Raw genomic sequence first — 23,593 nt, 5'->3', positions numbered from 1 at the left:
AATCGCTTCGGTTCAAAAGGCTTTTAATAACCCCCCCAAAGCCGTTTTGAGCACTTTATCACGGATGGATAGGGTTTGATGGACTTCCAAAATAAATATACCCATGTACTCCCATTATAAGGCTTGGAAGAGCCAGGACATTTTTTAATATAACTCCGATTGTATTCGTCTGAAAGAAGAATGTCATATACTCCTATGATGGCTTCAGGGTGAGTAAATCATGTGCTAATTTTCATTTTTGAGTGAACTATCCCTTCAATTGCTCTTTTAAATTAGAGCACGTCATGCAGTTTGGCAACAGTAGACTGTATTTACCGACAATCACTTATCTAGCTGATTTGGATGTTAAGTTTGGGACTAAAGAAAGCGCACCACTGTGAAGGAAAGAAATGATCTAAAACATTTTTTTTTTATCGCACACCTCTAGTTTCTTACTGAGTTGCTGTGGTTGCAATGTCTCCACTCTACACAAAGACGTTGCAAATTTATTGTCCTTTTTTCAGATGCTTGTAAGAACTGCCAGACAAGTTAATGCAGAGAAGGACTTTTAGCTGTGCATAGAAAAATTGTCTCGCGCGTTTTGCATCATCTGATCCGCGTTAATGAACAGACTTTATAGAGACCACCGATCAAACTATATAAAGCTATATAACCATCAGCACCTGATCAATCAGAGCACCCATATACATTACATGCATTCTTTTATTCTTCTTTACGATATCAGAACAGTAGCATTGCATTTTTTATGCATTTTTGCATAGATTAGTAGATAGACAAAAAAAAACATGATATGAGTTTACCTTCTTCTGTTTGTGGCGGGCACGTTTGGCTGCTTTAGAGCTTGTGACAGGTTTGTTGTCTGCGCTGTTGATGAACTGTAGCAGGTCCTCTACCTTGCGATGGTCTTCCCCCCCATCCCGCTCCAGCAGCAATTCTTCCTTCTTAGGCTGTTCCTCCTTCCGCTTAGTCAGCCTGAGTCTCAACTTCTCCCGCATCTCTGCATAGTTCCTACTGGTGGGTGCGGCAGGAGGCTACAAACCACAAACAACATGAGTAGTTAGTTTATTTATTCATGGCACTTTCCATGGTAAACGCTTAACATGAACCGCTTCCACAAATATTCCATTAATAGGGGCTGATTGACAAAAGCACTGAAGCATTCAAAACTGATTTGGTGCAGGAGCATAAGAGCATGAACTGATGTATACAGTGTGTACGAGCAGAAAGCGTCAACTTGTAGAGATTTTACTATACTGTGGTAGATGTATATTTTCAAGACTATCTGTGAGTAAGGACTGCTTTATGATAATGTTAAAGTGACAGGAAATTGTACTTTCCATCATGTTCCAATTCATGTAAATACCGATAAGCCACTTACCGGTCGATTATGTTATGGTCAATAGCCGATAAATAGCACATCAATATTATTTCCTGTTCTCTAAACAAATTCCGGTAAATCACTATTTGTCACATGTATGTTCTGTTTTAGTTTAGTTTTCAATCGGTTCCTAGTTTGTTTCCATTGTCCATAATTCCACAAACCTGTTCTGTTTCATGCTCATTACTCCGCATATGTTTAAGCGCTGGGTTTTCCTTAGTTCTTTGTCTGGTATTGTCGATGTCAGTATTAATGTGGTTATGTTTCCTGTATCTCAAACGAGTTTTTTTTTGTGAATTTATTGTTCTGGAATTCTCTCATGCGCTTCATTGGAGCAGCAATTTCTCGAGTACCACATCTGAGGATTATTAGAACTGGCGTGTCAAACTTTCCTGAGCATTCTTCTGTGCGTCTTCTTTTACACCAGCTTGAACGAAAGCACAAGATTACGCCAGCCAGATGTCGGTCTTGTGGGACCCTCACCTTGTTTGTGGAGTGGGTGCTGGTGAACGACAGATCAGCGTTCACAATTGGAAGACATCACTAGCCCCACTCCGGACCTGGAGTCCAGCCAGCCATCACCCTGTGGCACGAACATGAAGCCAAAGTCCACCGTAGATGGATGGCTTGAGCCTGCCGCAATGCATGAGCCAGCGCCAGAGAAAAGGACTGAGCCAACCATCACCCCGAAGCCCCACTGTAATCTGATTAAGTGCGTGAGCTGGCTAGAACATGTGCCGTCATGGGACCGCTAGTGAAGTTCAAGGAAATGGATGTAGACCCAGCCCACACTCCTACTGCAAAGGGTGAGCTGCTGCTGATCTCTAGCAGCTCTTTTGATTTGGAAGAGGATATTTCCCTTATTCTCATGTCCGGTTCTCCAAGTATCCTCTGTTTCTGCTGGTTCCCGTCAGCTTATCGGCTCCACCAGAGACCACCATCCATACGGCTCTACCGGGCTCCCTCATCCCACCGGCACTGCCTTGGTCAGATGTTGCTCTATTTTTACATTTTTTTATGAAACCTTTATTTAACCAGGAAATTTAAAATCTCTTTTACAAGAGGGACCTGGCCAACACAGGCAGCACAGTTATTTAAACATAAAAACATAATGGATTCATTTACATGTACACAAATCAATCAAAACAAATACAATCAAGTAAATCCGAAATCAAATTAATTTAGTGATACCAACTCTTTTAAGCATAATTTATCTTGTAACTGGTTGTTACAATATAAATTTAAGCAGATGTTTAAAAGATAATAATAAACCTTTTTGAATGATATACGACTAAGTAAGAGGGAGGAAAACCCAAAATAGTTGTATATATAAATATGAACCAGTGCTTGAGTCTATGGGATGACAACACAGGCCTTCCAACCTGAGAGTACAATAGTAATAATAATAGTAGTATTTGAGTTTATTGCCATATCAGCATCACCGGCTATTACATGGCAGGTACATTAACGTTTAACAAAATAACATCATAAGTACAATATAATTTAAAAAAAAACGTACGAGTACAATTTTATAAAAGATTCTTTAAAATGTGCTTGTGCTAAAAATATGTAAAAATCTGGATCCATAAATAAGTCCTTCAAAGTTTGTCCTGATAAAAAGTGCTGTCTCATAACATTAAAGATTAGGCAGTCCAAAATAATATGTTTTACAGACATTTTGGTGCTTCATCTTCACTTCATACTTCTCTAATGTATATTGGTTAATTAAGGGATTTATTCCGAGTACAGTAAACAATAGGTAAGGGCTTTTGAATTGGTAAACTACCAATCTCTTCCTTGCTTCAAAAGAAAGATCCTATTTCAACTTTAGTTTTTTCACAAGATGGTGAACATAAGGCCCAAAAGAGAGGGAATTATCAATTAAAAATCCCAGATATTTATATTAAGAAACTATTTCAATCATCGAACCTTGAAGAATAGTAATTGAGCGCGAGTTTGAGAGTGCAGATTTTTTTTATTTGAAAACATCATGAGGCGGTTTCCCAGACAGAGATTAAGCCTAGTCCTGGACTAAAATGGCCTTTTAAACCAGATTTAACAGAAATCTGCTTTCTCTGTCATGGTATTTTAAATAGTCCTAGGCTTGGTCAGAGTTTAATAAACTGATTTCCTGGAGGAAGACTATAGCTACTCCAGGACTAAATTGACACTTAAATTAAACATTTTGCAAGCAAACACAGCTTCTCGGGGGAACGCAAAACATATGCGTGAAAACGCAAAGCATTGATATATATTTTTTTCTCCCATCTCAGATTTGTTCCCTTTTTTTCCTTCAGCATGTCCCTTTAGTTTTGGGGCTTCTTGGATTCCACAGCGGATGTGTGCAGTTTTTCTTTGCTATTTGCTTTAAAAGTTTTCTCTTGTTCAGTAAAGCTTTTTTGATTGCAGTCTTTTTTCTACTGTCATTGTTTTCCTTGGATTTTCCTGTTAATTCCATGCAATTTTAAGCTTTTCCTCGTTCATTCCATGTTTTATAGGCAACCTCTGTCATGCTAATTCAGATTAGCATAGTTGGTTTTTAAATTAAATCGCTGTTTCAGAAAGCCATTTTTAAGCCACGATTAAATACTCTAGATTAAGGCCTACTCCTGGCTTAATTTAAACCCTGTCCAGGAACCGCCCAAAAGAGTTTAGATTTTTAGTTTAAATAAGTTTAGCACTGCCTGAGCCACGGACTTCCGAGCTGTCTGCTGCGCTCCGACTCTCAACCCCTTCAGCTCTGTCTGGCTCTGCCTTCCCTCCGGCTCCACCTCGACCCTCGGGCCCACCGACTCCACCTCAGATCTCTGGCTCCACCTCAGTTCTCTGGCTCCACCTCAGTTCTCTGGCTCCACCTCAGTTCTCTGGCTCCACCTCAGATCTCTGGCTCCACCTCAGATCTCTGGCTCCACCTCAGATCTCTGGCTCCACCTCAGATCTCTGGCTCCACCTCAGATCTCTGGCTCCACCTCAGATCTCTGGCTCCACCTCAGATCTCTGGCTCCACCTCAGATCTCTGGCTCCACCTCAGATCTCTGGCTCCACCTCAGATCTCTGGCTCCACCTCAGATCTCTGGCTCCACCTCAGATCTTTGGCTCCACCTCAGTTCTCTGGCTCCACGACTCCGCCTCTGCCTCCAGGACCATCGATGTCGGCCGGTTCCATTTGCGCCTCGGTCTCCACTTCCAGCTGCCTCATCTCCATCAGTCATCCCCCTGGTGTCAACAGCCAAGCCTCCACCATGGCACCTCCCTCCATAGACTCTGCAACGGGTCCTGGCTCTGGGTCCCCGTCTGGCTGCTCTGTCCCCTGGCTCATCTCCCCATCATTATCACCCTGGTTTCTCCCACCGTCACACTTGTCTCCTGCCCTTCACCTGTTCCACGTCCTTCTCCAGAGCCCCCTCCCTGCCTTCACAGTTGTCGGCGTGAGGACGAGCCTTTCCAAGGCGTAGTCACATGTATGTTCTGTTTTAGTTTTCACCCTGTTCCTGTTTTCCTGAGTTAATTATTAGTTTCCCTGTTTGTTAATTAGTTACCATAGTTCCTAATTCCACAATTCAGTTTCATGCTGATTACTCCACATGAGCCCTGAGTTTTCCTTAGTTCTTTGTCTAGTATTGTCAACGTCAGTATTAATGTGGTCGTGTTTTCTGTATTCAGCAATTTTTCTGTTGAGGATTTATTCATTCATTGTTCCTGAATTCACGTCATAGTGCGCTTCATACAGCCAGCAGCCATGACACTATTATTAAATTAATAAATAAAACACACTAAAATTAACTGTTTTAAATGCTACAGATGAAAAATGGATTTTAATTTTGAGATTTGCTAAAGATTACATTTAACACTTATTAAATTATAGTTTTTTTTAAAAAGATCAACTTTACGTGAGTGTTGGATGATGGCAAAGATAATTTGAACATAAAAACAGGGAAGTGAGCAAAACAATTAAATATCCAAAACTACTGTATATCCAATATCAACAGATACTATAGATAAAAAAAGCTTGAATATCAGCTGACAATCAAAATACTATTGTTTATTATAAATAATGTAATTATGTAATATATTATTAATATTGATATATTTGGTGAAAGCCAAGGGAGAGTGTTTCCATACCCCTCCGTGACCGAAGAATTCACAGTAGCAGCAGTCACAGTACTTTCCTTCCTTCTGATTGGTTGAGGTGGAAGTGGATGAACTGTGCTCCGAGCTGCTGTCATCATCTTGGCTCTCCTCTCCTTCATATGGCTGGTGCTCGTAGCCTCCGTTCCCTTCACAGCGATGACCCTCACAGTCTGGATCACTGACAAAAACATTCCATATGTGAGTATATGAACTCAATTCCAGCTCATATTCCAGTTTCTTTATTAAATATTAAAAGCTTGGCATGGCATAGAAATAACAACAGCCTGTCTATTTTTTGGATGACGGGACAGCAGGAACATCACACAGAAGGTATATAAATACTATAGATGATGAACTGACCTGCACACGCTATTTGGACCACTGATTAAACCTTCAACTGAGGCGGCTGGCTCACCAGATGACAAGCACATACTCTGATGGCCATCCATGAAGACTGGAGTCTGATTTACAGTCTTTGGAAAGGACTGGCTGCCTATACTTGGTAGGTGTGTGTTGGGAGGAGAAGGGTGTGAGGTTCCGCTGAGAGGGGGGAGAGACGAGAGACTGGTGGGGCTATTCCTAGGAGCAATAGGAGTGGGATGTCTATGGTCCTCTTTACCTAAATTATGGAAAACTTCATCTAAAAAGAAAAAAAAAGAAAATTCAGCAAATTAAAGCAAAAATTCAATCTTAAGACTCATGATGGGTCATTTAGAAACGTGAAAGTGATTATTACTCGACTGGACAGTGGTGCCGGCACTGGAGACAGAGGAGGTGGCAGAGGAAGTGGCCATCACCACTTCACTGGCCTCCATGAAGGCATCTTGGTAGTTGAAGAGACACTTTTTCTTGGCGCCGTTCTTCCTCTCTTTGCCATCTGGGGAAGAATGGGGGTTGACAGTGGGATCCAAACTGGAGGAGAGAAGGGGCACGTCGGGAAGAGGAGGACCCAGCATGTCACCTTTGACCGGGAGAAGAGTTTCAGTGGGATCATAGAGATACTGTAGACAATAAAAGCCACTTGGCACATCCTTTTTTGGTAATGCAGTGACCATTTAAATGTATATAAAATACTAATGTGTAAGGAGCTGAACTGAACAACTAGTTGTTACTACAGTGATGTCACCCTCTTTTGGTCTGAGGTGTGGTGCTAGAAATTGCATTTTGACTCATTCACAAATTTTGATCTCTCTCCAAAAGTTTCTCAACACCAGTCTTGCGGTCTCGGGGAAACCCATCAATTATGGTCAAGAGAGAGCACGCCATTTAAAAGCAAACGCTTAACGAGGATAAAACTCCTCCTATGAGGATGATATTTCGGTAATGATGGCTGGCCGATTACACGTGTCTGATCGTTAATATTACTTGGGTCAAAAACAGCTCCACCAAACAGCTTAAAATATTTGTAGTTTCTAGTTTGTGGCTTCAAAAAGTCAAAAACGTTCCTATTGTTAACACTATATCCAATTCTTGTAAGTGACTCCTGTATCCCATATATATTTTCAGGGGTTAAGACTTTAGAAAATTAAAATAATTTCATGAATTCACTCAACTACTTAAGTGCGGTTATGGCTGCTCTGGTACAAGTTTTGATCGTATTGAGGGTAGGACTCTGATTTTGTGACTGTATACAATACATTCATCATATTTCAAGCTTAACATGTTTTGTTTTTTTGTCAAGTATGTAATTAAACTTCAGATCTTGGTCCTCTATATATGTTTGTGCTTTTCCAAATGATCAGATCGTATTCCAATATTTTGATCTTAATGTTTTCCATATTTAAAACACTTATATTTAGCACATTCTATGATTGAGAGGCAAGTAGGCAGGTATTTGTGGTTGTCTTGGATATATTAGTGCTTAACTACAACTGTGATCTGGTCAAATGCTTTTTTTACTACACTCCTAAAAATAAAGGTTCCAATAAAAGTACCTCTCGCAGTAATGCCATAGGCATAGAAGAACCATTTTTGGTTCCTCAAAGAACCTTTCAGAGAACAGATCTCGATTTTAATAACATGAAGAATGTTGTTCCACTGTGCATTACAAAAGTTCCATTGATGTTAAAGGTTCTTCATGGAACCATAGATGCCAATACAGAACCTTTATTTGTTAAGTAGACATGAAAAGGAAATTCAAATCATCTTTACTTTTTTATTGTAACATATCTGAGTAAACAAAACCAAATTAGGACAGGGCTTGACTTTGTCCATTGTGAATTGATTTGATTGTTGGATCATTGTGGTTTGATAAATGCAACAAACTCATGTCAGTTAAAGGTTGCTGGAAGGGATGGATAATTGGCCAGTCCTCACGCAGGTGAGGACATTATTCACATTATTAAAAAAGAGATGTTGACAGTTAGGGTAAGGGAAGTTAATTTCATGGTGACTTTTAGAGTGCTCCTCTGAATGTAGTCTGAATTAGCTGATCACCAGACACATAATACCAGATGTAAATGGATTACTCATGATTAATGCATTTTAGTTTTACTATTATCTACATTGAAATGTGAAGATTGAACATCTTTAAAAAGGCTTGAGAAACTGACCAGGTAATGGCTCCTGGAGCAGCACAGAAGGGTTCCAGTTCTTCATAATGTGCGTGTCCCAGAGGTTCTCTAGTTTGAGCGAGGGGCATGGCAAAGAGCCGTTCCAGTCCCCCGCCGTGCTGAAGCAGCTCTGGTAGACATGCTCCGGTAGGGTGGGGTTGAACACTTGCTGCTTTCCGCCTGTGTGACTGGACGTGGGGGTAGGAGGGAGAGTCTAGAGAAGATGATGTGGAGAGAGTTGGGATCATTACATTAAAAAATTCAATGAATGTCCTTTTAAAATGATTTACCATGAAATTCAGTGATTAGGATAATTAAACTTTTGCATTAAAATGTATAGTGGCATTACGTCGTTGCTTGATGAGCAATAGTCAGCAATGTGGTAAGGGACATGCCCAGTAGGAAGTGAAATTTTGCATCTGTGCCTCTTTTTAAGATTATGATTTTTGAAACAAGTCACCCCCCTTGTGGCTGAAAAAATATCACAGGCACTGAGTCCCTACAAGCTGGGAATTTCCTGTGCATGTGCGTGCGTCTAACCTTGCTGTGTGTGAGCGGAGGGGTGGAGTAGAGGGTGGGCAGCAGTGGTCTGGGCAGGTGGGAGAGGTTGTGCAAGGGGAGATGGCCGTGTATGTGGGGGTAGAGGTGGAGGGCAGGGTGGGCTGCTGTCTTCTCTGAGAAGAACTGGTGACCCCCTGTGTGCATCCTGCTGGTAGGCAGACAGGTGGAGCTCAGGCTGGAAGTGCTACCATCCCCGGTGCCCTGATTACACACGTGACACTCGCATGGATGTTGTACCTGATCCATCTAAAAAAGAAGAAAAAAAGAAGGGGTCACTTTTATCCGAGATAATTTACTGCAATACCTGCAAATGCAAACCAGTCAAACCAATGGACTCTCTCTGACATTGTACTATTGCTGCATAGATCTTCTTGATGGCAAGGGGCAAATGTTTAAAGTAACTTCACCACTGGCAATATTTGAAAAATGCTGGAAAAGCGGAACCAGAGGGGACGAACCGAGGGCGGGGCTGAGCGGAGGGGGGCGTGCACCTGAGACCCGCAGTGACGGATTGATTGACAGCTGTCAGACTCGCAAAGATGGAGAGTGACTGGAGTGATACCAGTAGCTTTGCAACAGAGCTGTCATTTGAAGTAGAGGAGTTTGCTCCCCCACCTTCACCTGAAGTGGAGGAGGGGGCGAATTGTCTGTGGACACAGGGCCAGAGCCTTATCAATTTGAGCCGCTTGCTCAAACTGCGGTCTTAACTCCCGATGCCGACGATGCTAGCGAAGGGCGTGGTGAGCTCGTGCCAGGGGCGTGGGTAGTGAGCCGTTGGCAGAGCCTGCATACGTCACGCGGGGAAACAACTCCAAATAGGAAAATTCAACTGCGGTAGCCACCGTTCAACTCGAAGAGGGCAGCACTCAGAATTGTAGAAATAAAACATTTTATACCCAAATGTCAAAACATTTACTTGAATCAATGAACAGCACTAATAAAGCCCCAGTCTTACAGATCCTCAACTAAAAAAAAAGTTGTTTTAGGGTTTAGTTACCCTTTAATATATAGTCCCTTAAAGCATCTTTTCCTAAGCTCTACCTGTGTATGAGGGTATGATGGAGGCAGACAGTCATTTTTCCCTCCAGAGAACGGCGACTCCTGGCCTGGAGGTTCCCCACCACATTCCCTCTCCCCCTCATCACCTTCAGAGGAACTGCTACTGCTGCTGCTCCCCCGTGAAGACTGAGAAAACGAGAGAGCGCTTATTACCACTTTTCAAACACAAATGTCAAATGTTTCCAGTTGACAAATGTTTATTGTACACTGTAGGCAGCAACAACACTTTCAGATGATCGGCTGCCACCTACTTTATCTTTAAGGGTCATTCTCTCTTCCCCTCCACTGAGTTGGTTGTGGATGCCATTAATGCTGGCCACCACCGAAGGGTCTTCATACCCGCTCAGAGGGTAGATAGCAGACAACGGAGGCACTTCATCATCGCTGAGGCAGAAAAGGAAAAATAAAGAAAGCAATAGGAGTCTAATGACTCAGCTGTTGGACTTGTGTGATGTAATAAGAAACTGATGACACTGATGAAAATGACAAAAACAAAACTGAGTGAGCTTAGCAGGAAAGTACATAATTAAGTCACTGAAATCATAAATACAGTAATGACTATAATAATTGGAACTTGCCTGATCTGACCCATATCTGATTTTTGCAATACTGTCCACAGGAGACATATTACTAGTATTACAACTAGGAAAAAAACATATTCCCAAGCTTATATTTCAGCATTATCCACGTAAAAACCCTTGACCGCTCATAAAACTTACGAAATGCAGCCATAAAGCAAGCAGACAAGGAACAACAAACTGTATGCCGCACCTGCCAATGACAGGTGAACTGAAATGATTATTTCACTGTCCATGAAACGGAATTTTACTTGTATATACACTATCATTCAAATGTTTTTTTAATCAAATTCATAATAATCAAGATAATCAGTGTGTCCTGCATTGCCACTGCAAAAAGAAATATTGTATCCAATTATCTGAATTTGAGTGTGCCATCTGAATTGAATGCAGTGAGAAATAAAAATGTCCTCGCATTTTTCCTGTTGTGTGAACAATGTCGTCTGATTCACAAAAAGTGAGTCTTATGAGCTGGTTCCTTTAATTAATCCTTTAAATCAATTGACTGATATAGCAATGCGTAGTTAGAGACAAAAATGTGCAGTTCCTTTTTTGTAATAAACAGCATTTTCATAAAAGAAAAAAGGTTGGATACTTATGGGACCGACGTCCCAATGTTCAAAGTTTTAAGTGTCCAAATAATCAGCTACATTTCAAATAAAAGAGAACAAATAAAACTGTTTTAACTCACAATGTGGTGGTGCCATCCTGCGGCAGGATGAGGCGTGGGTGCTGCTGGATGGTGATGGGGGAGCTTGGGGCCGAGCCGGACCCTGAGCTGCCCGATGACATGCTGGGGGGGTGGACCTCTGACAGGTAGTCCCGGGGAGGTTCCGCTTGCAGGGGTAGCTTCAGATGCAGGTCCTCTGCCATGGGAGCATCCATTATGCCACAGGTGAGGATGTGAGACAGGCTGCAGTCGTCACAGGTGCATCTGGAGGTAAACATATTACCTTATTATGAGGCACTGAGGCTAACGATACACACAAAAAAACAGTGCGGTCAAAGATACTCAAAGGACCAAAAGGTTATTTTTTTTCCATTGGCATTTTTTTTAATATGGCCCCCAAAAAGGATCATATTCAAGGAAGAACAGCAAATAAGAGCTACAAATAATTGTATTGAATATAACTGGAAAGTACCTCCGTCTGTAGTTGCAGTTGGGACAGTCTGGGATACTCAGTCTGGAGGACAGCATGTGTTTCACTGTGTCTGTGAACTTACTGTCACCACCAAGAGACTTTTTACTGTTCAGTAGGAACTGCAATCACAATATTAAAACAATGATTGTGGGTTTTTAAGACATATAACATGTATAATAATATAATATATGTGCTGATAACTAAGAAATGGCTATGAACAGTTTATTTTTACAAAGAAACCCCTCAAGATACAGATACATACACAATACACACACTACAGGTCAAAAGGTAATTTTTTTTCAAGATTCTTTCTTTAGAATTTTCTAAATAATTTCTATTTGAAATAGTAAAGGAATTCATGTTACAAATGATTTATGTCACTTTTGACCAATGTAATACATCCTTGCAGAAACAGTTAAAAAAATTGTACTGACCCTAAACTTTTTAATGATAGTGTTTTAGATATTTGTACCACAAGACAAGTGTAATGGAGTATACAAGGCTAGATGAAGAGAGATATTTCTGCTCATTTGTGACCCTGGACCACAAAACCAGTCTTGTGTAAAGAAACATTTAATTGAGATGAAAGCTGAATAAATAAGCTTTCCATTGATGTATGGTTTGTTATTATGGGGCAATATTTGGCCGAGATACAACTATTTGATCATTGGGAATCTGAGGGTGTAAAAAAATCTAAACATTGAGAAAATCGCCTTTAAATGTTTCCATTTCTGTTGGCGATTGTGCTGCATCCACTCACAAAAATTTAATTTAAAAATATTTAAGGTAGGAAATTTACAAAATATCTTAATAGATCAGGATCTTTACTTAATATCCTAATGATTTTTGGCATAAAATAAAAATCTATCATTTTGACCCATACAGTGTTCTGTTGGCTATTGCCACAAATATACACGTGCGACTTATGACTGGTTTTGTGGTCTTTTTAAGCCAATTTTAGTAAATTTTAAACAGCTATTACTTTACCAGGCTTCTTAAAATGTACATATCTATATTAATGTCTTGGCTAATTTCATTTGCAATAAATGCAGTTGAAGGGTTTATTTTAAAAAAATTAGTACTACAGTCAATTTTTATTTCCTTAGAGCATTACCTCTAGTATAAAGCCCTTAGCTTTAACGGAACCTCTACAGTGGCCGATAAATTAGCAGAAGCATTTTCTTTGTTTTGTGTTAACTTATATTTATTTGTTTTTTTACTTTTCATTGTGTTGTGCACTATTGGGCCACGGTATCCTTCAGAACTATGAGCTGGAAATAAGTCTGTCAGGAATGCTAAAAAAGCTTAGCGAACAGGCCATTACCAATAAAAATTACTTAGTTACACAATTTAAAAGATGGGTTGAGAACAAATAAGGTAATCATTTCATAATAATTGTTGTAACTAGCATTCAAAGACTCAGTACTTATCTTTGCCTTTGAATGTATGCATGCCTTGAATCTAAATCTAGTGTGCTGTTTTATGAATGGGGAATTTCCATGTTATTCAAGACACATTCATTCAATAATTCCATTCGTTTTCAAGAACGCACAGCACATGCAGACTGCAATTTAAGTACATTTACCTCGACAACCTTTTTTAATCTCAATTTTAAAAAATTAGACCAGTTTTGGAGGAAATCTTACCTGCTCTTCAAAAAATCGTTTCTGTTTGAAGATCTCGGCATCTTCTTTAAGCATCCGCTGCTTAGTTCTTAAAGACATCTTAACAAAAACAAAACAAAAACTCATTTAGCTCCACTCAAAAATCATGTATGAGAAGTATTAACGCATAATGAGTTACTTGTGCGGCAACTTACATTTCTATTAATTAAAGACTTGTGTGGTTCTGTCCTTTGATTTGTGAGATTCTGACCTTCAACTTTAAAAAGCAACTGCAAACAGGCAAAACTGGCATTAGATGCAAGATCAGCCTTAAGAGCCACAAACGATTACTCGGTACAGTAAGACAACTTTCACATTACGAATGAAATATACCTGCTCATCAACATAGTCATCAATCCTCTTCTCGCACTCCAGCCATTCAAGAGCCACTGCACTCATTTCCTGGTCCAGATGGTGGTATCTCTCCAGGAGTGTCCGGTACATATCCTCACTATATGAATCATGGGATGTCGTGCCCTGCCTTTTATTAAACAAAATCACAGCAATGACATCCTATACAGACAGAGAAGTGCTATAAGAATGATAAAGTTTTAACTGATTCACTGAAGACCATACCTGAGCTGGGCCACTAAGGCAGGTAGACTGTTGTGCAGGATGGGTTCAGAGAACACTAAGTTCTCAAAAAGGTGCTTATTGTGGAGCTCCCATGTCACTTGGAACTTCTGCAAATGTTCGTTCTCCTGAAAAGGAAGAACAGGGCTAGTAGTAGGTCATACTGATGCTTGAGCTTAAACAGATTATCATTATTCAAACTCATGTACAATACGGTTATATCAACACACCAGGGTGAGCAGGAAGCTGCTGATGGTGCGGGCCGCCTGGCAAAGCGCATTGTACTCCTCTAGCAGCAGTGAGATGAACTGGTGGGCCTGCGGAGGCCCTTGAGCCGCTGCACCGGGTGCCTTCGAGCCTGTGGACAGGTGTTTGAGTAGACGCACCTTCATCTCCAAGACGTACTCCCTTGCCTGCTGTTCCAGACGTTGGTACAACTGGTAGGGATCCTTCTCACAAAGCCTAAATAAAGAGAAAGCAAGGTGAGTCTTTGGGGAAAGAAATGAGAGATTCCAAGTATCGTCCAGTAGAATAATCAATGTGTTATTATTAGGGATGTCAATAGAATAGTCACATATTTAATTGCGATTAAATAGCACACTTATCGTGAAATTAAGCATACACCATTCATCTTGTTAAAGCAGGGCTATGCCGTTTCGGGAATTTCTCGCTTTTTGCTCGCAGGTTTCTCTATAGAGCTTCCCCTACAGCTTCGGAATAAATATTTGACAACACTGTCTAAACACTTTTTGGCGACTCTAAGATACCAGAGCAGAGGTTAGTAGATCAACATCATCAAAGCAGATTCTTCATTAGGGTTCGAACAGCGTGAGGGAGCGCAATAATGATAGAATTTTAGCAGATTTTTTTTTGCCGTAAAGACATTCGTTACATCACAAGACCTGATATCACGCGATACTTCCTGACGCTGCGGCCGGCGGCCCTAATTTGTAAGAGTGTTTTTTCTGCTCACAGGCAATATGGGGGTGCGAGACTACCACCATTCAACCCGAAAATTTTTATATAACCATTCCAATAACTCCGAAGCTCTTCAGTTAAGGTAAAAAACCTGCATAGTTCACCTTTAAACACGTTCATTTTGTCATCATATCCAGCAAAGTAAATCATCAGATTAAAGGGTGATTTCTGACAAAACTGTATTTTCCACAAGCTTTGTTCAAGGTCTTTCTGAAAAGGGACACTTGGAGACTCCAAAAGGAAACCAAATTACCAAATGTTATAAGTCCATTTAAAGTCGGCATGAAATCAAAATTGACCCTATTTACTTTGTTAGCGGATATTACTAGTCTTGTGGTGAACAATTAATCCGTGCAAGTTATTACACGGGAAAAAATTGTTTGCCGAAGTTATCTTTAATCAAAGTCTGAAAAGTTACTTCCGGGTCTGGAATGGCGTTCTTTTCTGATGACATAGGCTTGACTACTTGGGTTGGTTAAACGCTTAACCACTCCCCTCAAACCGTTACTCTGCTGTGAGCAGAGATGGAGAGGAGGAGCGCTAAAGTAAAACCCTGCCCTCTGTTCAATATTCCGTTTCACTCGGAAATGCGTCACAACACTTGAGAAAAGTCGTTTGCAACTTCCGGTTCACGCGGACTTTAATTCATAAAAATTAAGCACCTATTAAGTAATAATAAATAAATAAAAAACAATACAGAAAAAAACCTTTTCAAAACTTAGTGTATAGTACGTGTACAGCCAGCGCAACAGCAGAGCTTGTTTATATTTTAGACAAGTCAAGCTGCGATCTCGAACAGGAATTTGTGCATCAATATAAAGTACTCATGCATGCTTGCTGTACGACTCCTGTACGTCATCACCGCAATAATTTTTACCTTGCTTGCAATACTCATCCATAAAAACTTCACTAGCGAGACGCTGGTTTGCTTTACCAAGCCGAGAAATGTAGTTATATTTGCGTATCATCTGGCCATACAGTGGTGGGATGTTTTTAAGTTCCATTCAGGCTATATTTCACACAGAGCATTCCGTGAGGGTTCACGCTCTTCAGAAACAATCACAGAATATGACAGAGCTCGTGTTTTAAAGAAAAACACTCACTGGAATTAGATTACATGCCGATATACGGTAATACGATATATCACGATAATGAACATGCACTGTATTGTTATCGTGGGCACTTTAAAATACCATGAAGAATTATTTATTACAAATTATTCCGATTTTTAGAATTCATTTTAAGAATACTTTTCCATCAACCACTTAAAATATACAACACTGTGTGTGTGCTGCGTCAGAGGCATGTGCGCTTGTAAACAAGCCCAACACGCATGAGAAACATGGCGGAACGAGTGAATGAAATGCACTTTCAATGACAGCAGATGACGCTGATGGAACATCAGAAATGCAGCCGTCGTAACCCCCGTAAACAAAGCAGCTGCGCTACTTTCTATTTCTGAACAGTATTTAAGTGTTTTAAACAGACATTCAGATTTTTGCAATGGTGTTCAAAGCACCAAATACTTTGACTTATAGGCAACTTATTTTCTAAAAATTTTAACATTCATACTTTAATCTGGACTACAACATGCCCTAGATTTTGATTTCAAATGTTCTGATTCTTTATTATTCTTCAGTAACACTTCACAATAAGACTATTAGTTAACATTAGTCAAAATTAAAAATACTAAGTTTCAGAATGCAGTTAAAATAAAAACCTGAGCTAACATGAACTAACAATGACCAGTTGTATTTTTTTAACTAACGCCATTAAATAATAACTTCTGTAACATATGTAGCTATTGCTCATTGCAAGTGTTAGTTAATGCATTAGTAAAGTGTTACCTATTGTTCTTTACAATTCTTTTTCATTTTCATGTTTGAAATATTTGTTAACTTTATAAAAAATAAAGTGTGTATTGTTTGATTGTTTGATGTTCAGTTCTTTTTGTTATAATAAAAAAAAGTTATTAAACCTGTTATAGTATGACACTTTTTTTGCAACTTATTTAAATATTGTGATATCGTATAACGTGAAAAGAGCTTGGGCAATTATTGCAACATGAAAATTTTATACCATCACATGCCTAACAGGAATGAATAATTCACTGAAAATGCAACGTGAGTCTCTATTCTCCCTGCACTCTCTGAAGTAATCAGCCTGGTTTTCTTTACATTAGTGCCATTTAAATGAATTCGCTTACTGGATTACTGGAATGACAACTTTCCTAGAGTGTAGAGGCATAACATGATCTGATCGCAAACAGAGAAGAAAAATTGGGTTAATAGAATAGACATTTCCACCTACCCGGGTTACAGGGTCTTGCACCATTGTAGATGCTCTCGATTTCTAAGATCATCTAACTGCGTGACATAAATTACATTAATGACGCACTTTTGCGTGCTTCAGTCATTTATTTGCGTTTAATTATTTTAACACATAAGTAATTTGAATTAATCACATGCGTTAACAGCCCTAGTTATTATTTATCACATAGGATTATCAGATTCACAACACCGTAAATGAACCAATTTTACAATACATAAAACACACATCCCAGTGATGGATAAAGACTATTTGTAGCAAACCTGATTGTTTATAAAATATTTGTGTAATACATTACTTACACAACCATTTAAAAATGTTTTTAAAAGAAGTGTTTTATGCTTACCAAGGTTGCTATTATTTGATCAAAAGCATTAATATAGTGAAATATTTTTAGAGGGGGGGCGTAATAAACTTTTTCAGGATTATTTGATGAACAGAAAGTAAATAAGTAAAAAACAGCATTTATATTAAATGGAACTCTTATGGAACCCTTTACTGTCACTTTTGAAAATTTACAAGTGCCAACTGAATAAAAGTATTTATTTATTTCAAAATGTAAAAACTGAAAAAAAAAAAAAAAAAATCTTACTGACACCAAACTTTTGAAAGGTACTGTATGTAGTATGAAGATACTTAGGATGGCAATTTTTGTTTTTTGTCTGGAACACTACGCATAAAATGAACCAATTATCTGAGAGATATCCCTGAAATAAGTAATCCGAGAAAATCACACCAGTCTCTGACTCTGTGTTCAGCCCAAGGGTGTGTAAACAGCAAGAGGAAGAAAAAATAAGAAAAGAAAAATTTATTTTACCAATAAGAAAACTCTCATTGAATCATTTTGTGTTTGCTGAAATTGGAGAGAACATGTGTGGCTGTGATTAGCAAAATAGTGGAAGCTAAAATAACGTACAGTGGCAACCACATGATTGAATTGTTTTAACAACTCTGATGGTTATCTTAATGTCAGTGCTATTTTGTGTCCTTTCCCAAAAACTGCTAGGTGGATTTGCTCTGGCTCAATCCTTTAGATAAACACATTATTAAACAACTGCATCTTGTGTTTCTTAGGATAAATTCATTCTGAAATAATACCTGTCAACGAGTTCCTTCATGCTCTCTTTGTCCCGGTCTAGAGGCTGATCCTGATCGTCAGCCAGCGGAGTCCCAGTCTGGCGGTAAATGCACCGGACCAGGTATCTGACCTCAGACCAGTGATTCTGCAGTTGTTGTGACTCCCGCTCTGACTCAGCCGTGATCTCCCTAACCAAAGCAACCACAATCAAGACATTTTAGATGACGAAATACATTTAATTAGACTGATCAGTCAAACAACAGACAAGTTGAACACTGCATGGTTATGAATAAGCTGATCCCACAACACATATTAAAAAATCCAATTGGGACTGATGCAGGACATACCTCCGCTCATAACAGGCCTCACAGCTACACACTGTGTCTGCGGTGAGGGCAGAGCTGAGATCTGGAGCAGGCAGTGTAGGAGCACCGACTGTCAGTCTCCCTCCAGGACCCAAGGGCTCCTGGGACAAACCTCCATTACCCACTGGCATGTGCAATAAGAAGTCCTGATTCTGGCAAAGAACAAGAAAAGAATTAGGTATGCTATTTACACATGTATAAACTCCTGGCAAATGAAAAAAAAAAAAAATATATATATTCTAATGGTGGGCCGTTATCGGCGTTAACGTGCTGCGTTAACGTGAGACTCTTATCGGGCGATAAAAAAAATATCACCGTTAATCTATTCTCAAAGTTGGGTTGGGAGCTGGGTCTATACTACGCAAGCTATGATGACTTTCACCTTGATATTTTAGCGTGGATGTATACATAGCCGAATTGCACTGCAGGGGGCGAGAACGAGTCTTCGAACCTGTGTGTAATGCCTACTGTGAAAGTACCACATCAAACGTGACGTGCTAACATGGATGCAGCTATGAAGCCACCGGGTTTGCTTCAGGGAAATTTTATTTTTAAGAAGCTTCCCAATGGAAACCTCGACAAGATTAGGGGGTCGTACACCGGACGAGTCTAGGACAACTCGAGATATCGCACACAGACGGGCACTTTCTCAGTTTATGGCCAGCAAAATTGTTATGTTTAAGGACATTATGGAATTAAGATAATGTCTGTACTATGTTATGATTGTACTGTACAATTAAATACAATCGTTGCTAAGTCTGCAATCTGAACACTTTACCTCAGAGCGTCCGTTAATGTTAACTGAATGAGTTGAAAATATCACCTGAAAATCCGATAACATAAGCAATTTTCATTCAAGCAGCGGATTTCTGTGAATGAATGTAAAACTAAATGTATATTGCAGCACAGAGTTAAGTCAGTATATACATTAACGACGATTTGAGACAAATAAATGTAAATTTAATATAAAACTATGTGAATGGCGCTCTGTGGCGCGGCAGGATTTTAAACACGGTCCTGAGCCGTTGCTGGGCGCCGTGGACAGACGCCGGTGTGTACACTCATAGCCCCTGGTCTAATGTGCCACCTGGCTTGAGAAACCCGTTCTCAAAGACTTACTTTTGGTCATTATTTGGGTAGCACACATATTTTGAATGCCTTAGGGAGAATTCAAATGAGCAATTTTAATCTAGATTAATTCCAAGATTACAGTGAGATTAATCTAGATTAAAAAAAGTAATCTATGCCCACCACTAATATATTCTAATTAGATTTGTGGATGCTGTGAACATGTTTAGCTAAGAAGACTGCCACTTTAGCGTTTATTGTTGTCTCTGCAGTTAAAAATAAAAAGTTGACAATTCTGGCTATACTTTAGTTATTTTAATAATTTCTTTATATTTATTTTATTTATTGATCACTCAGGGTGATCCAATTTAACTATTTGTGGCTTTTATTTTGAATATATGTTCCCCTGCACTTTAGGCAGTTTGTTTTGCACCTTGTGATTTGATTCTGACTTATTTCTTTTTGAATTTTTATTTATTAGAAAAGTATATTCTGTTCTAATTTAATTCTGTAAATTAATTGTTGATTATTTTTCGGTGCATCGATGTTGCGCTGTACTTAGAGCCTGCTCACACAGACAATTTAGCCGATTTAATTTGCGGACATGTGAAATGCAAATCCTATCTGCAGAGTGGCCTTTCTGCACTTATGTTATTTCTTAGTTTTATTTATCCAACATGTTTTTATACATTTTCTTCTATATATTTATATATTTGTGTAATGTTCTGCACATCGTGGCATTCAAATGTTAAAGCCCCGCCCCTCCCCCACACACACACACGATTCGACTATTAGTCGATAGGCAAGACTTGACGATTCTGATTCGACTATGAAAATCCTTAGTTGGGGACACCCCTAATAAATTATATATTTAATTATATATTTAAATATATATATAAATATAATTCCACCTTGAGTGTTCCCCTAACTAAAACTTAGCCTACAGCTACAGGTGCTTTTAACATTTGCTTTTAGAAAAAAGGCACCTGAGGTGTCAAAAACATTAGTAAAAAAATTTTTTAACTGATTAAAATGTCAATTACAACAATAACAACTATGGAAGCAACAAACGTTTGGCCACCATCAATTTGTGGGAAAGAGCGATTCTGACATTGATCACAATGACTTAAATTTAATTGAAGCATACCAACATATGCACATTCTCTGTAAAATAAAAATATAAAAAAGGAAAAATAAGAAAAAAGGAAAGATAAGCCATATCCACAGCCATATCACCCTGTAGCCCAAGACTGGTTGCCCATTGAAACTGAGCAGGGTTGAACCTGGTCACTACCTGGATGGGAGACCTCCAGGGAAAACTAGGTTGCTGCTGGAAGAGGTGTTAGTGACGCCAGCAGGGGGCGCTCACTCTGTGGTCTGTGTGGGTCCTAATGCCCCAGTATAGTGATGGGTACTCTAGGCTGTAAAGACACCAATATACTCACAGCAAAGTTATCTTTCGTTCTTCGCTTAGGGGTAAAAAAAAAAGTTTTAAATACGTGACCAGCGATATTCTGTTCGACATCCGACGCCGCCCACACTAACGAGAGCGAAGTTTGGATGAAGATGTAAATATGTGCTGCGCGGTTTCCTCTCAATAACAATCAACACACAACAAAATTGAGAAAACAGCAAGCATTTGTAATAGAGCATAAGAAAAGCATTTGATCATAGCAACGATATGTTTGCACGAGCTCTGCAATTTGACACTCTAGTCACATCACGTTTATTTATACAGCACTTTATACAATAGATTGCTTAAAATCAAGCAGCTTTACCGTATAAACATGAAAATCACTGTCAGTGTTTCGTTTCATAAGAAGTTTCTTCATTTTCTACTGTAAAGCAGCTCTCCAGTGTGTTCATGTTTTCACTCGCGGACGTCTGACCTCAACGGAGAAATGAAGAAATGAAGAAAAACAGGAGAAATGAAGCAGAAAAGATTTCCATGTGACAGAAGGCAAAGCCTCCGCGCACACCTACCCATTACGTGATCGCACCGGACCAAGTGTTTACCAGCCGGAAAGTTCGCTTTTGGCAAAGCCGTTTCAAATTCCCAAAGCAAACTCCAAAAGTTTGTTCGTTTTTGCCTGATTTTGTTCGAAATGATGTCACATCAGTTCATTCTTCGATTTCGCTTGAAGAACATATTCAGGGCCTTAACAAATACCGTCCTTCGTATGAGATGATCAAAACGAGGTCCTGACTCTCTGTGGTCATTAAAATCCCCTGGCACTTCCCGTAAAGGAGTAGGGGTGTAACCCCGGTGTCCTGGCCACATTCCCACCAATGGCCCTTATCAATCTTAGGGTGTATTCACACCTGTCTTGTTTGGTTATAAATAATCCCCATTCACTCAGCTGGCAGTGCGCACCGGCACCGTTGTTCTGTGGCTGTGAATCCAAGATCATCCAAGTGGATGCTGAACACTGGTGGTGGTTGAGGAGAGACTCCCTAATATGATTGTAAAGTGCTTTGCATGTACAATAGTACATAATAAAGCACTATATAAATGCCTTATTCATTCAATCATAAGCAGCTTATGTGCTGGGTGCACATACTCTAAAATAGAGCTTCCAAAACTGTGGGCAGCAGAGGTATTGCAGAGGGGGGTGCAGTTATGGTTGCACCTGTCCTTCAAATACCCTGAGCTATCTAACAAGGTAATGTTTTTCTGCTAATCCAATCTGTATTTTTGCATTCCACTGCACTGTTTTTTTTATTGTTTTTCTTTGTGAGACGGACACTAGATGGACATCTTTGACCACTACACAAAACAAACAAACATATCTTTCACATTACTTTTCAATTAAAATGGAGCGGTAATAATGTAATTTAAAAATGTTGCTCGAAACAATGTAAAAAATGGATACATGAAATTTCATAATTCTTGTTGTCACCATTTGCATTAGCATTAGGAATGACAGCAGGTAAATGTGGATGCTGTCATTTTAAGACAGACTGCATGGATCCAGTATACTTGTGTGTTTTCTTTCTCAAATGTTTACATTCACTTAAGACATAAGGACTTGTTTACTTCCAAAGACATGGTCACTGACACATAATTATGTGTTTTTATCCATTCAAGCCCAGATAATCGGCAAAAATGCACTCAGTTCAGTTCTCACACGCTTTATGAGCAGCGCCTTCGATTGAGCTCGTCTCTCAAACAGTGATGAGAACATCTTTCTAACATCACACGCATATAGCAAAATGAGTGGTCTTTTGTTGCATTCTGCACTTCAATGGTTTAAATTAAAATCACTTGTTTTTAAACCGCCATACATAAAAACGCATCCAAAAGATAAACTCTTGTGACTGCGTGGCACAGCAACGTCACGCGAGCATAATTGCAATAGAGACGATAGTCCAAAATCTCTACCGGTTGACCATGTCTACCGGTATATCGCCCATCACTACATCTGACTGTTAATAGATGAAGTAATTTCGTGCAACGAGACAACTGGGGGACCATGGAGCCTTTGCTGATTTTTGGGGGGCTTTTTGACTCAGAAGTTTGGGAAACTGTGATCTAAAAACATCTTTATCCAAAACATGTCAACAGGAAAACATCTAGGCCTACCTGCCTGTGAAATCAATGATGAGTGAAAATGAAACTACTAACGAAACCAATATAACATGGGATGTTAGTGGTAACACACAGCTGTCTTCATCACAGCTGCAAAGGGTAAAAAGTGTATCTTACATTATTATGAGAAGTACCGGTCTTAAACGTTTTGGTATAAATAAATGCTTGAAGATACAATTTTTTGTGTGTTTATTCAGCCAACTTAGACTTACAGATTCCAAACGGCGCACTTCATCAGATGTCAAGCAAAATGGGGTTTACTAAGATAAAGCAAGTAGTATTTGGCTGGTCATGTGACCTCAACATGAGGCAGCTCCATACATGTAAAATGATGCTTATCTTCCCTTATTTAAAATATGACTGGAAAGGTATTGGTTGCTTTAGGGGGAAAACCTTTTTTAATGAGGCAAACATACTGAGCGAATCAACACTTCCTTCAAATTTCTCTGACTCAGCTGAAAATGAGCATGTTAATTACAGAAAGTCAGACTCATTATTTGCCCAATTATGTTTTTTAAGACTAGAGGCAGCGGAGAAACATGCAAGTGT

General features: G+C 39.4%; 1 protein-coding gene across 3 annotated transcripts in view; it reads right to left on the bottom strand.

Moving 5' to 3' along the window:
• Positions 1-23,593, bottom strand: part of fam193a (family with sequence similarity 193 member A) — a 30,414-nt gene that overhangs the window by 3,105 nt on the left and 3,716 nt on the right. For 2 of the 3 annotated variants that reach the window (XM_079615773.1, XM_079615775.1), the window contains 17 exons: positions 18,370-18,539; positions 18,043-18,210; positions 13,869-14,100; positions 13,642-13,766; positions 13,399-13,546; positions 13,221-13,295; positions 13,048-13,125; positions 11,402-11,520; positions 10,951-11,193; positions 9,933-10,065; positions 9,664-9,807; positions 8,602-8,868; positions 8,062-8,275; positions 6,246-6,470; positions 5,870-6,149; positions 5,501-5,687; positions 801-1,031 (listed from right to left, as the gene is read on the bottom strand). In XM_079615773.1, coding sequence (XP_079471899.1) covers positions 801-1,031; positions 5,501-5,687; positions 5,870-6,149; positions 6,246-6,470; positions 8,062-8,275; positions 8,602-8,868; positions 9,664-9,807; positions 9,933-10,065; positions 10,951-11,193; positions 11,402-11,520; positions 13,048-13,125; positions 13,221-13,295; positions 13,399-13,546; positions 13,642-13,766; positions 13,869-14,100; positions 18,043-18,210; positions 18,370-18,539 — 3,039 coding nt within the window. The remainder of the gene's footprint in view (positions 1-800; positions 1,032-5,500; positions 5,688-5,869; positions 6,150-6,245; positions 6,471-8,061; positions 8,276-8,601; positions 8,869-9,663; positions 9,808-9,932; positions 10,066-10,950; positions 11,194-11,401; positions 11,521-13,047; positions 13,126-13,220; positions 13,296-13,398; positions 13,547-13,641; positions 13,767-13,868; positions 14,101-18,042; positions 18,211-18,369; positions 18,540-23,593) is intronic. The other variant, XM_079615774.1, reaches the window with a different exon arrangement.

This window comes from Phoxinus phoxinus, assembly GCF_949152265.1.
Source record: "Phoxinus phoxinus genome assembly, chromosome: 6".
NCBI classification, from domain to species: domain Eukaryota; kingdom Metazoa; phylum Chordata; class Actinopteri; order Cypriniformes; family Leuciscidae; genus Phoxinus; species Phoxinus phoxinus.
Note: the sequence above shows the minus strand (reverse complement) of the source record. Positions and strands in the feature narration are given on the sequence as shown.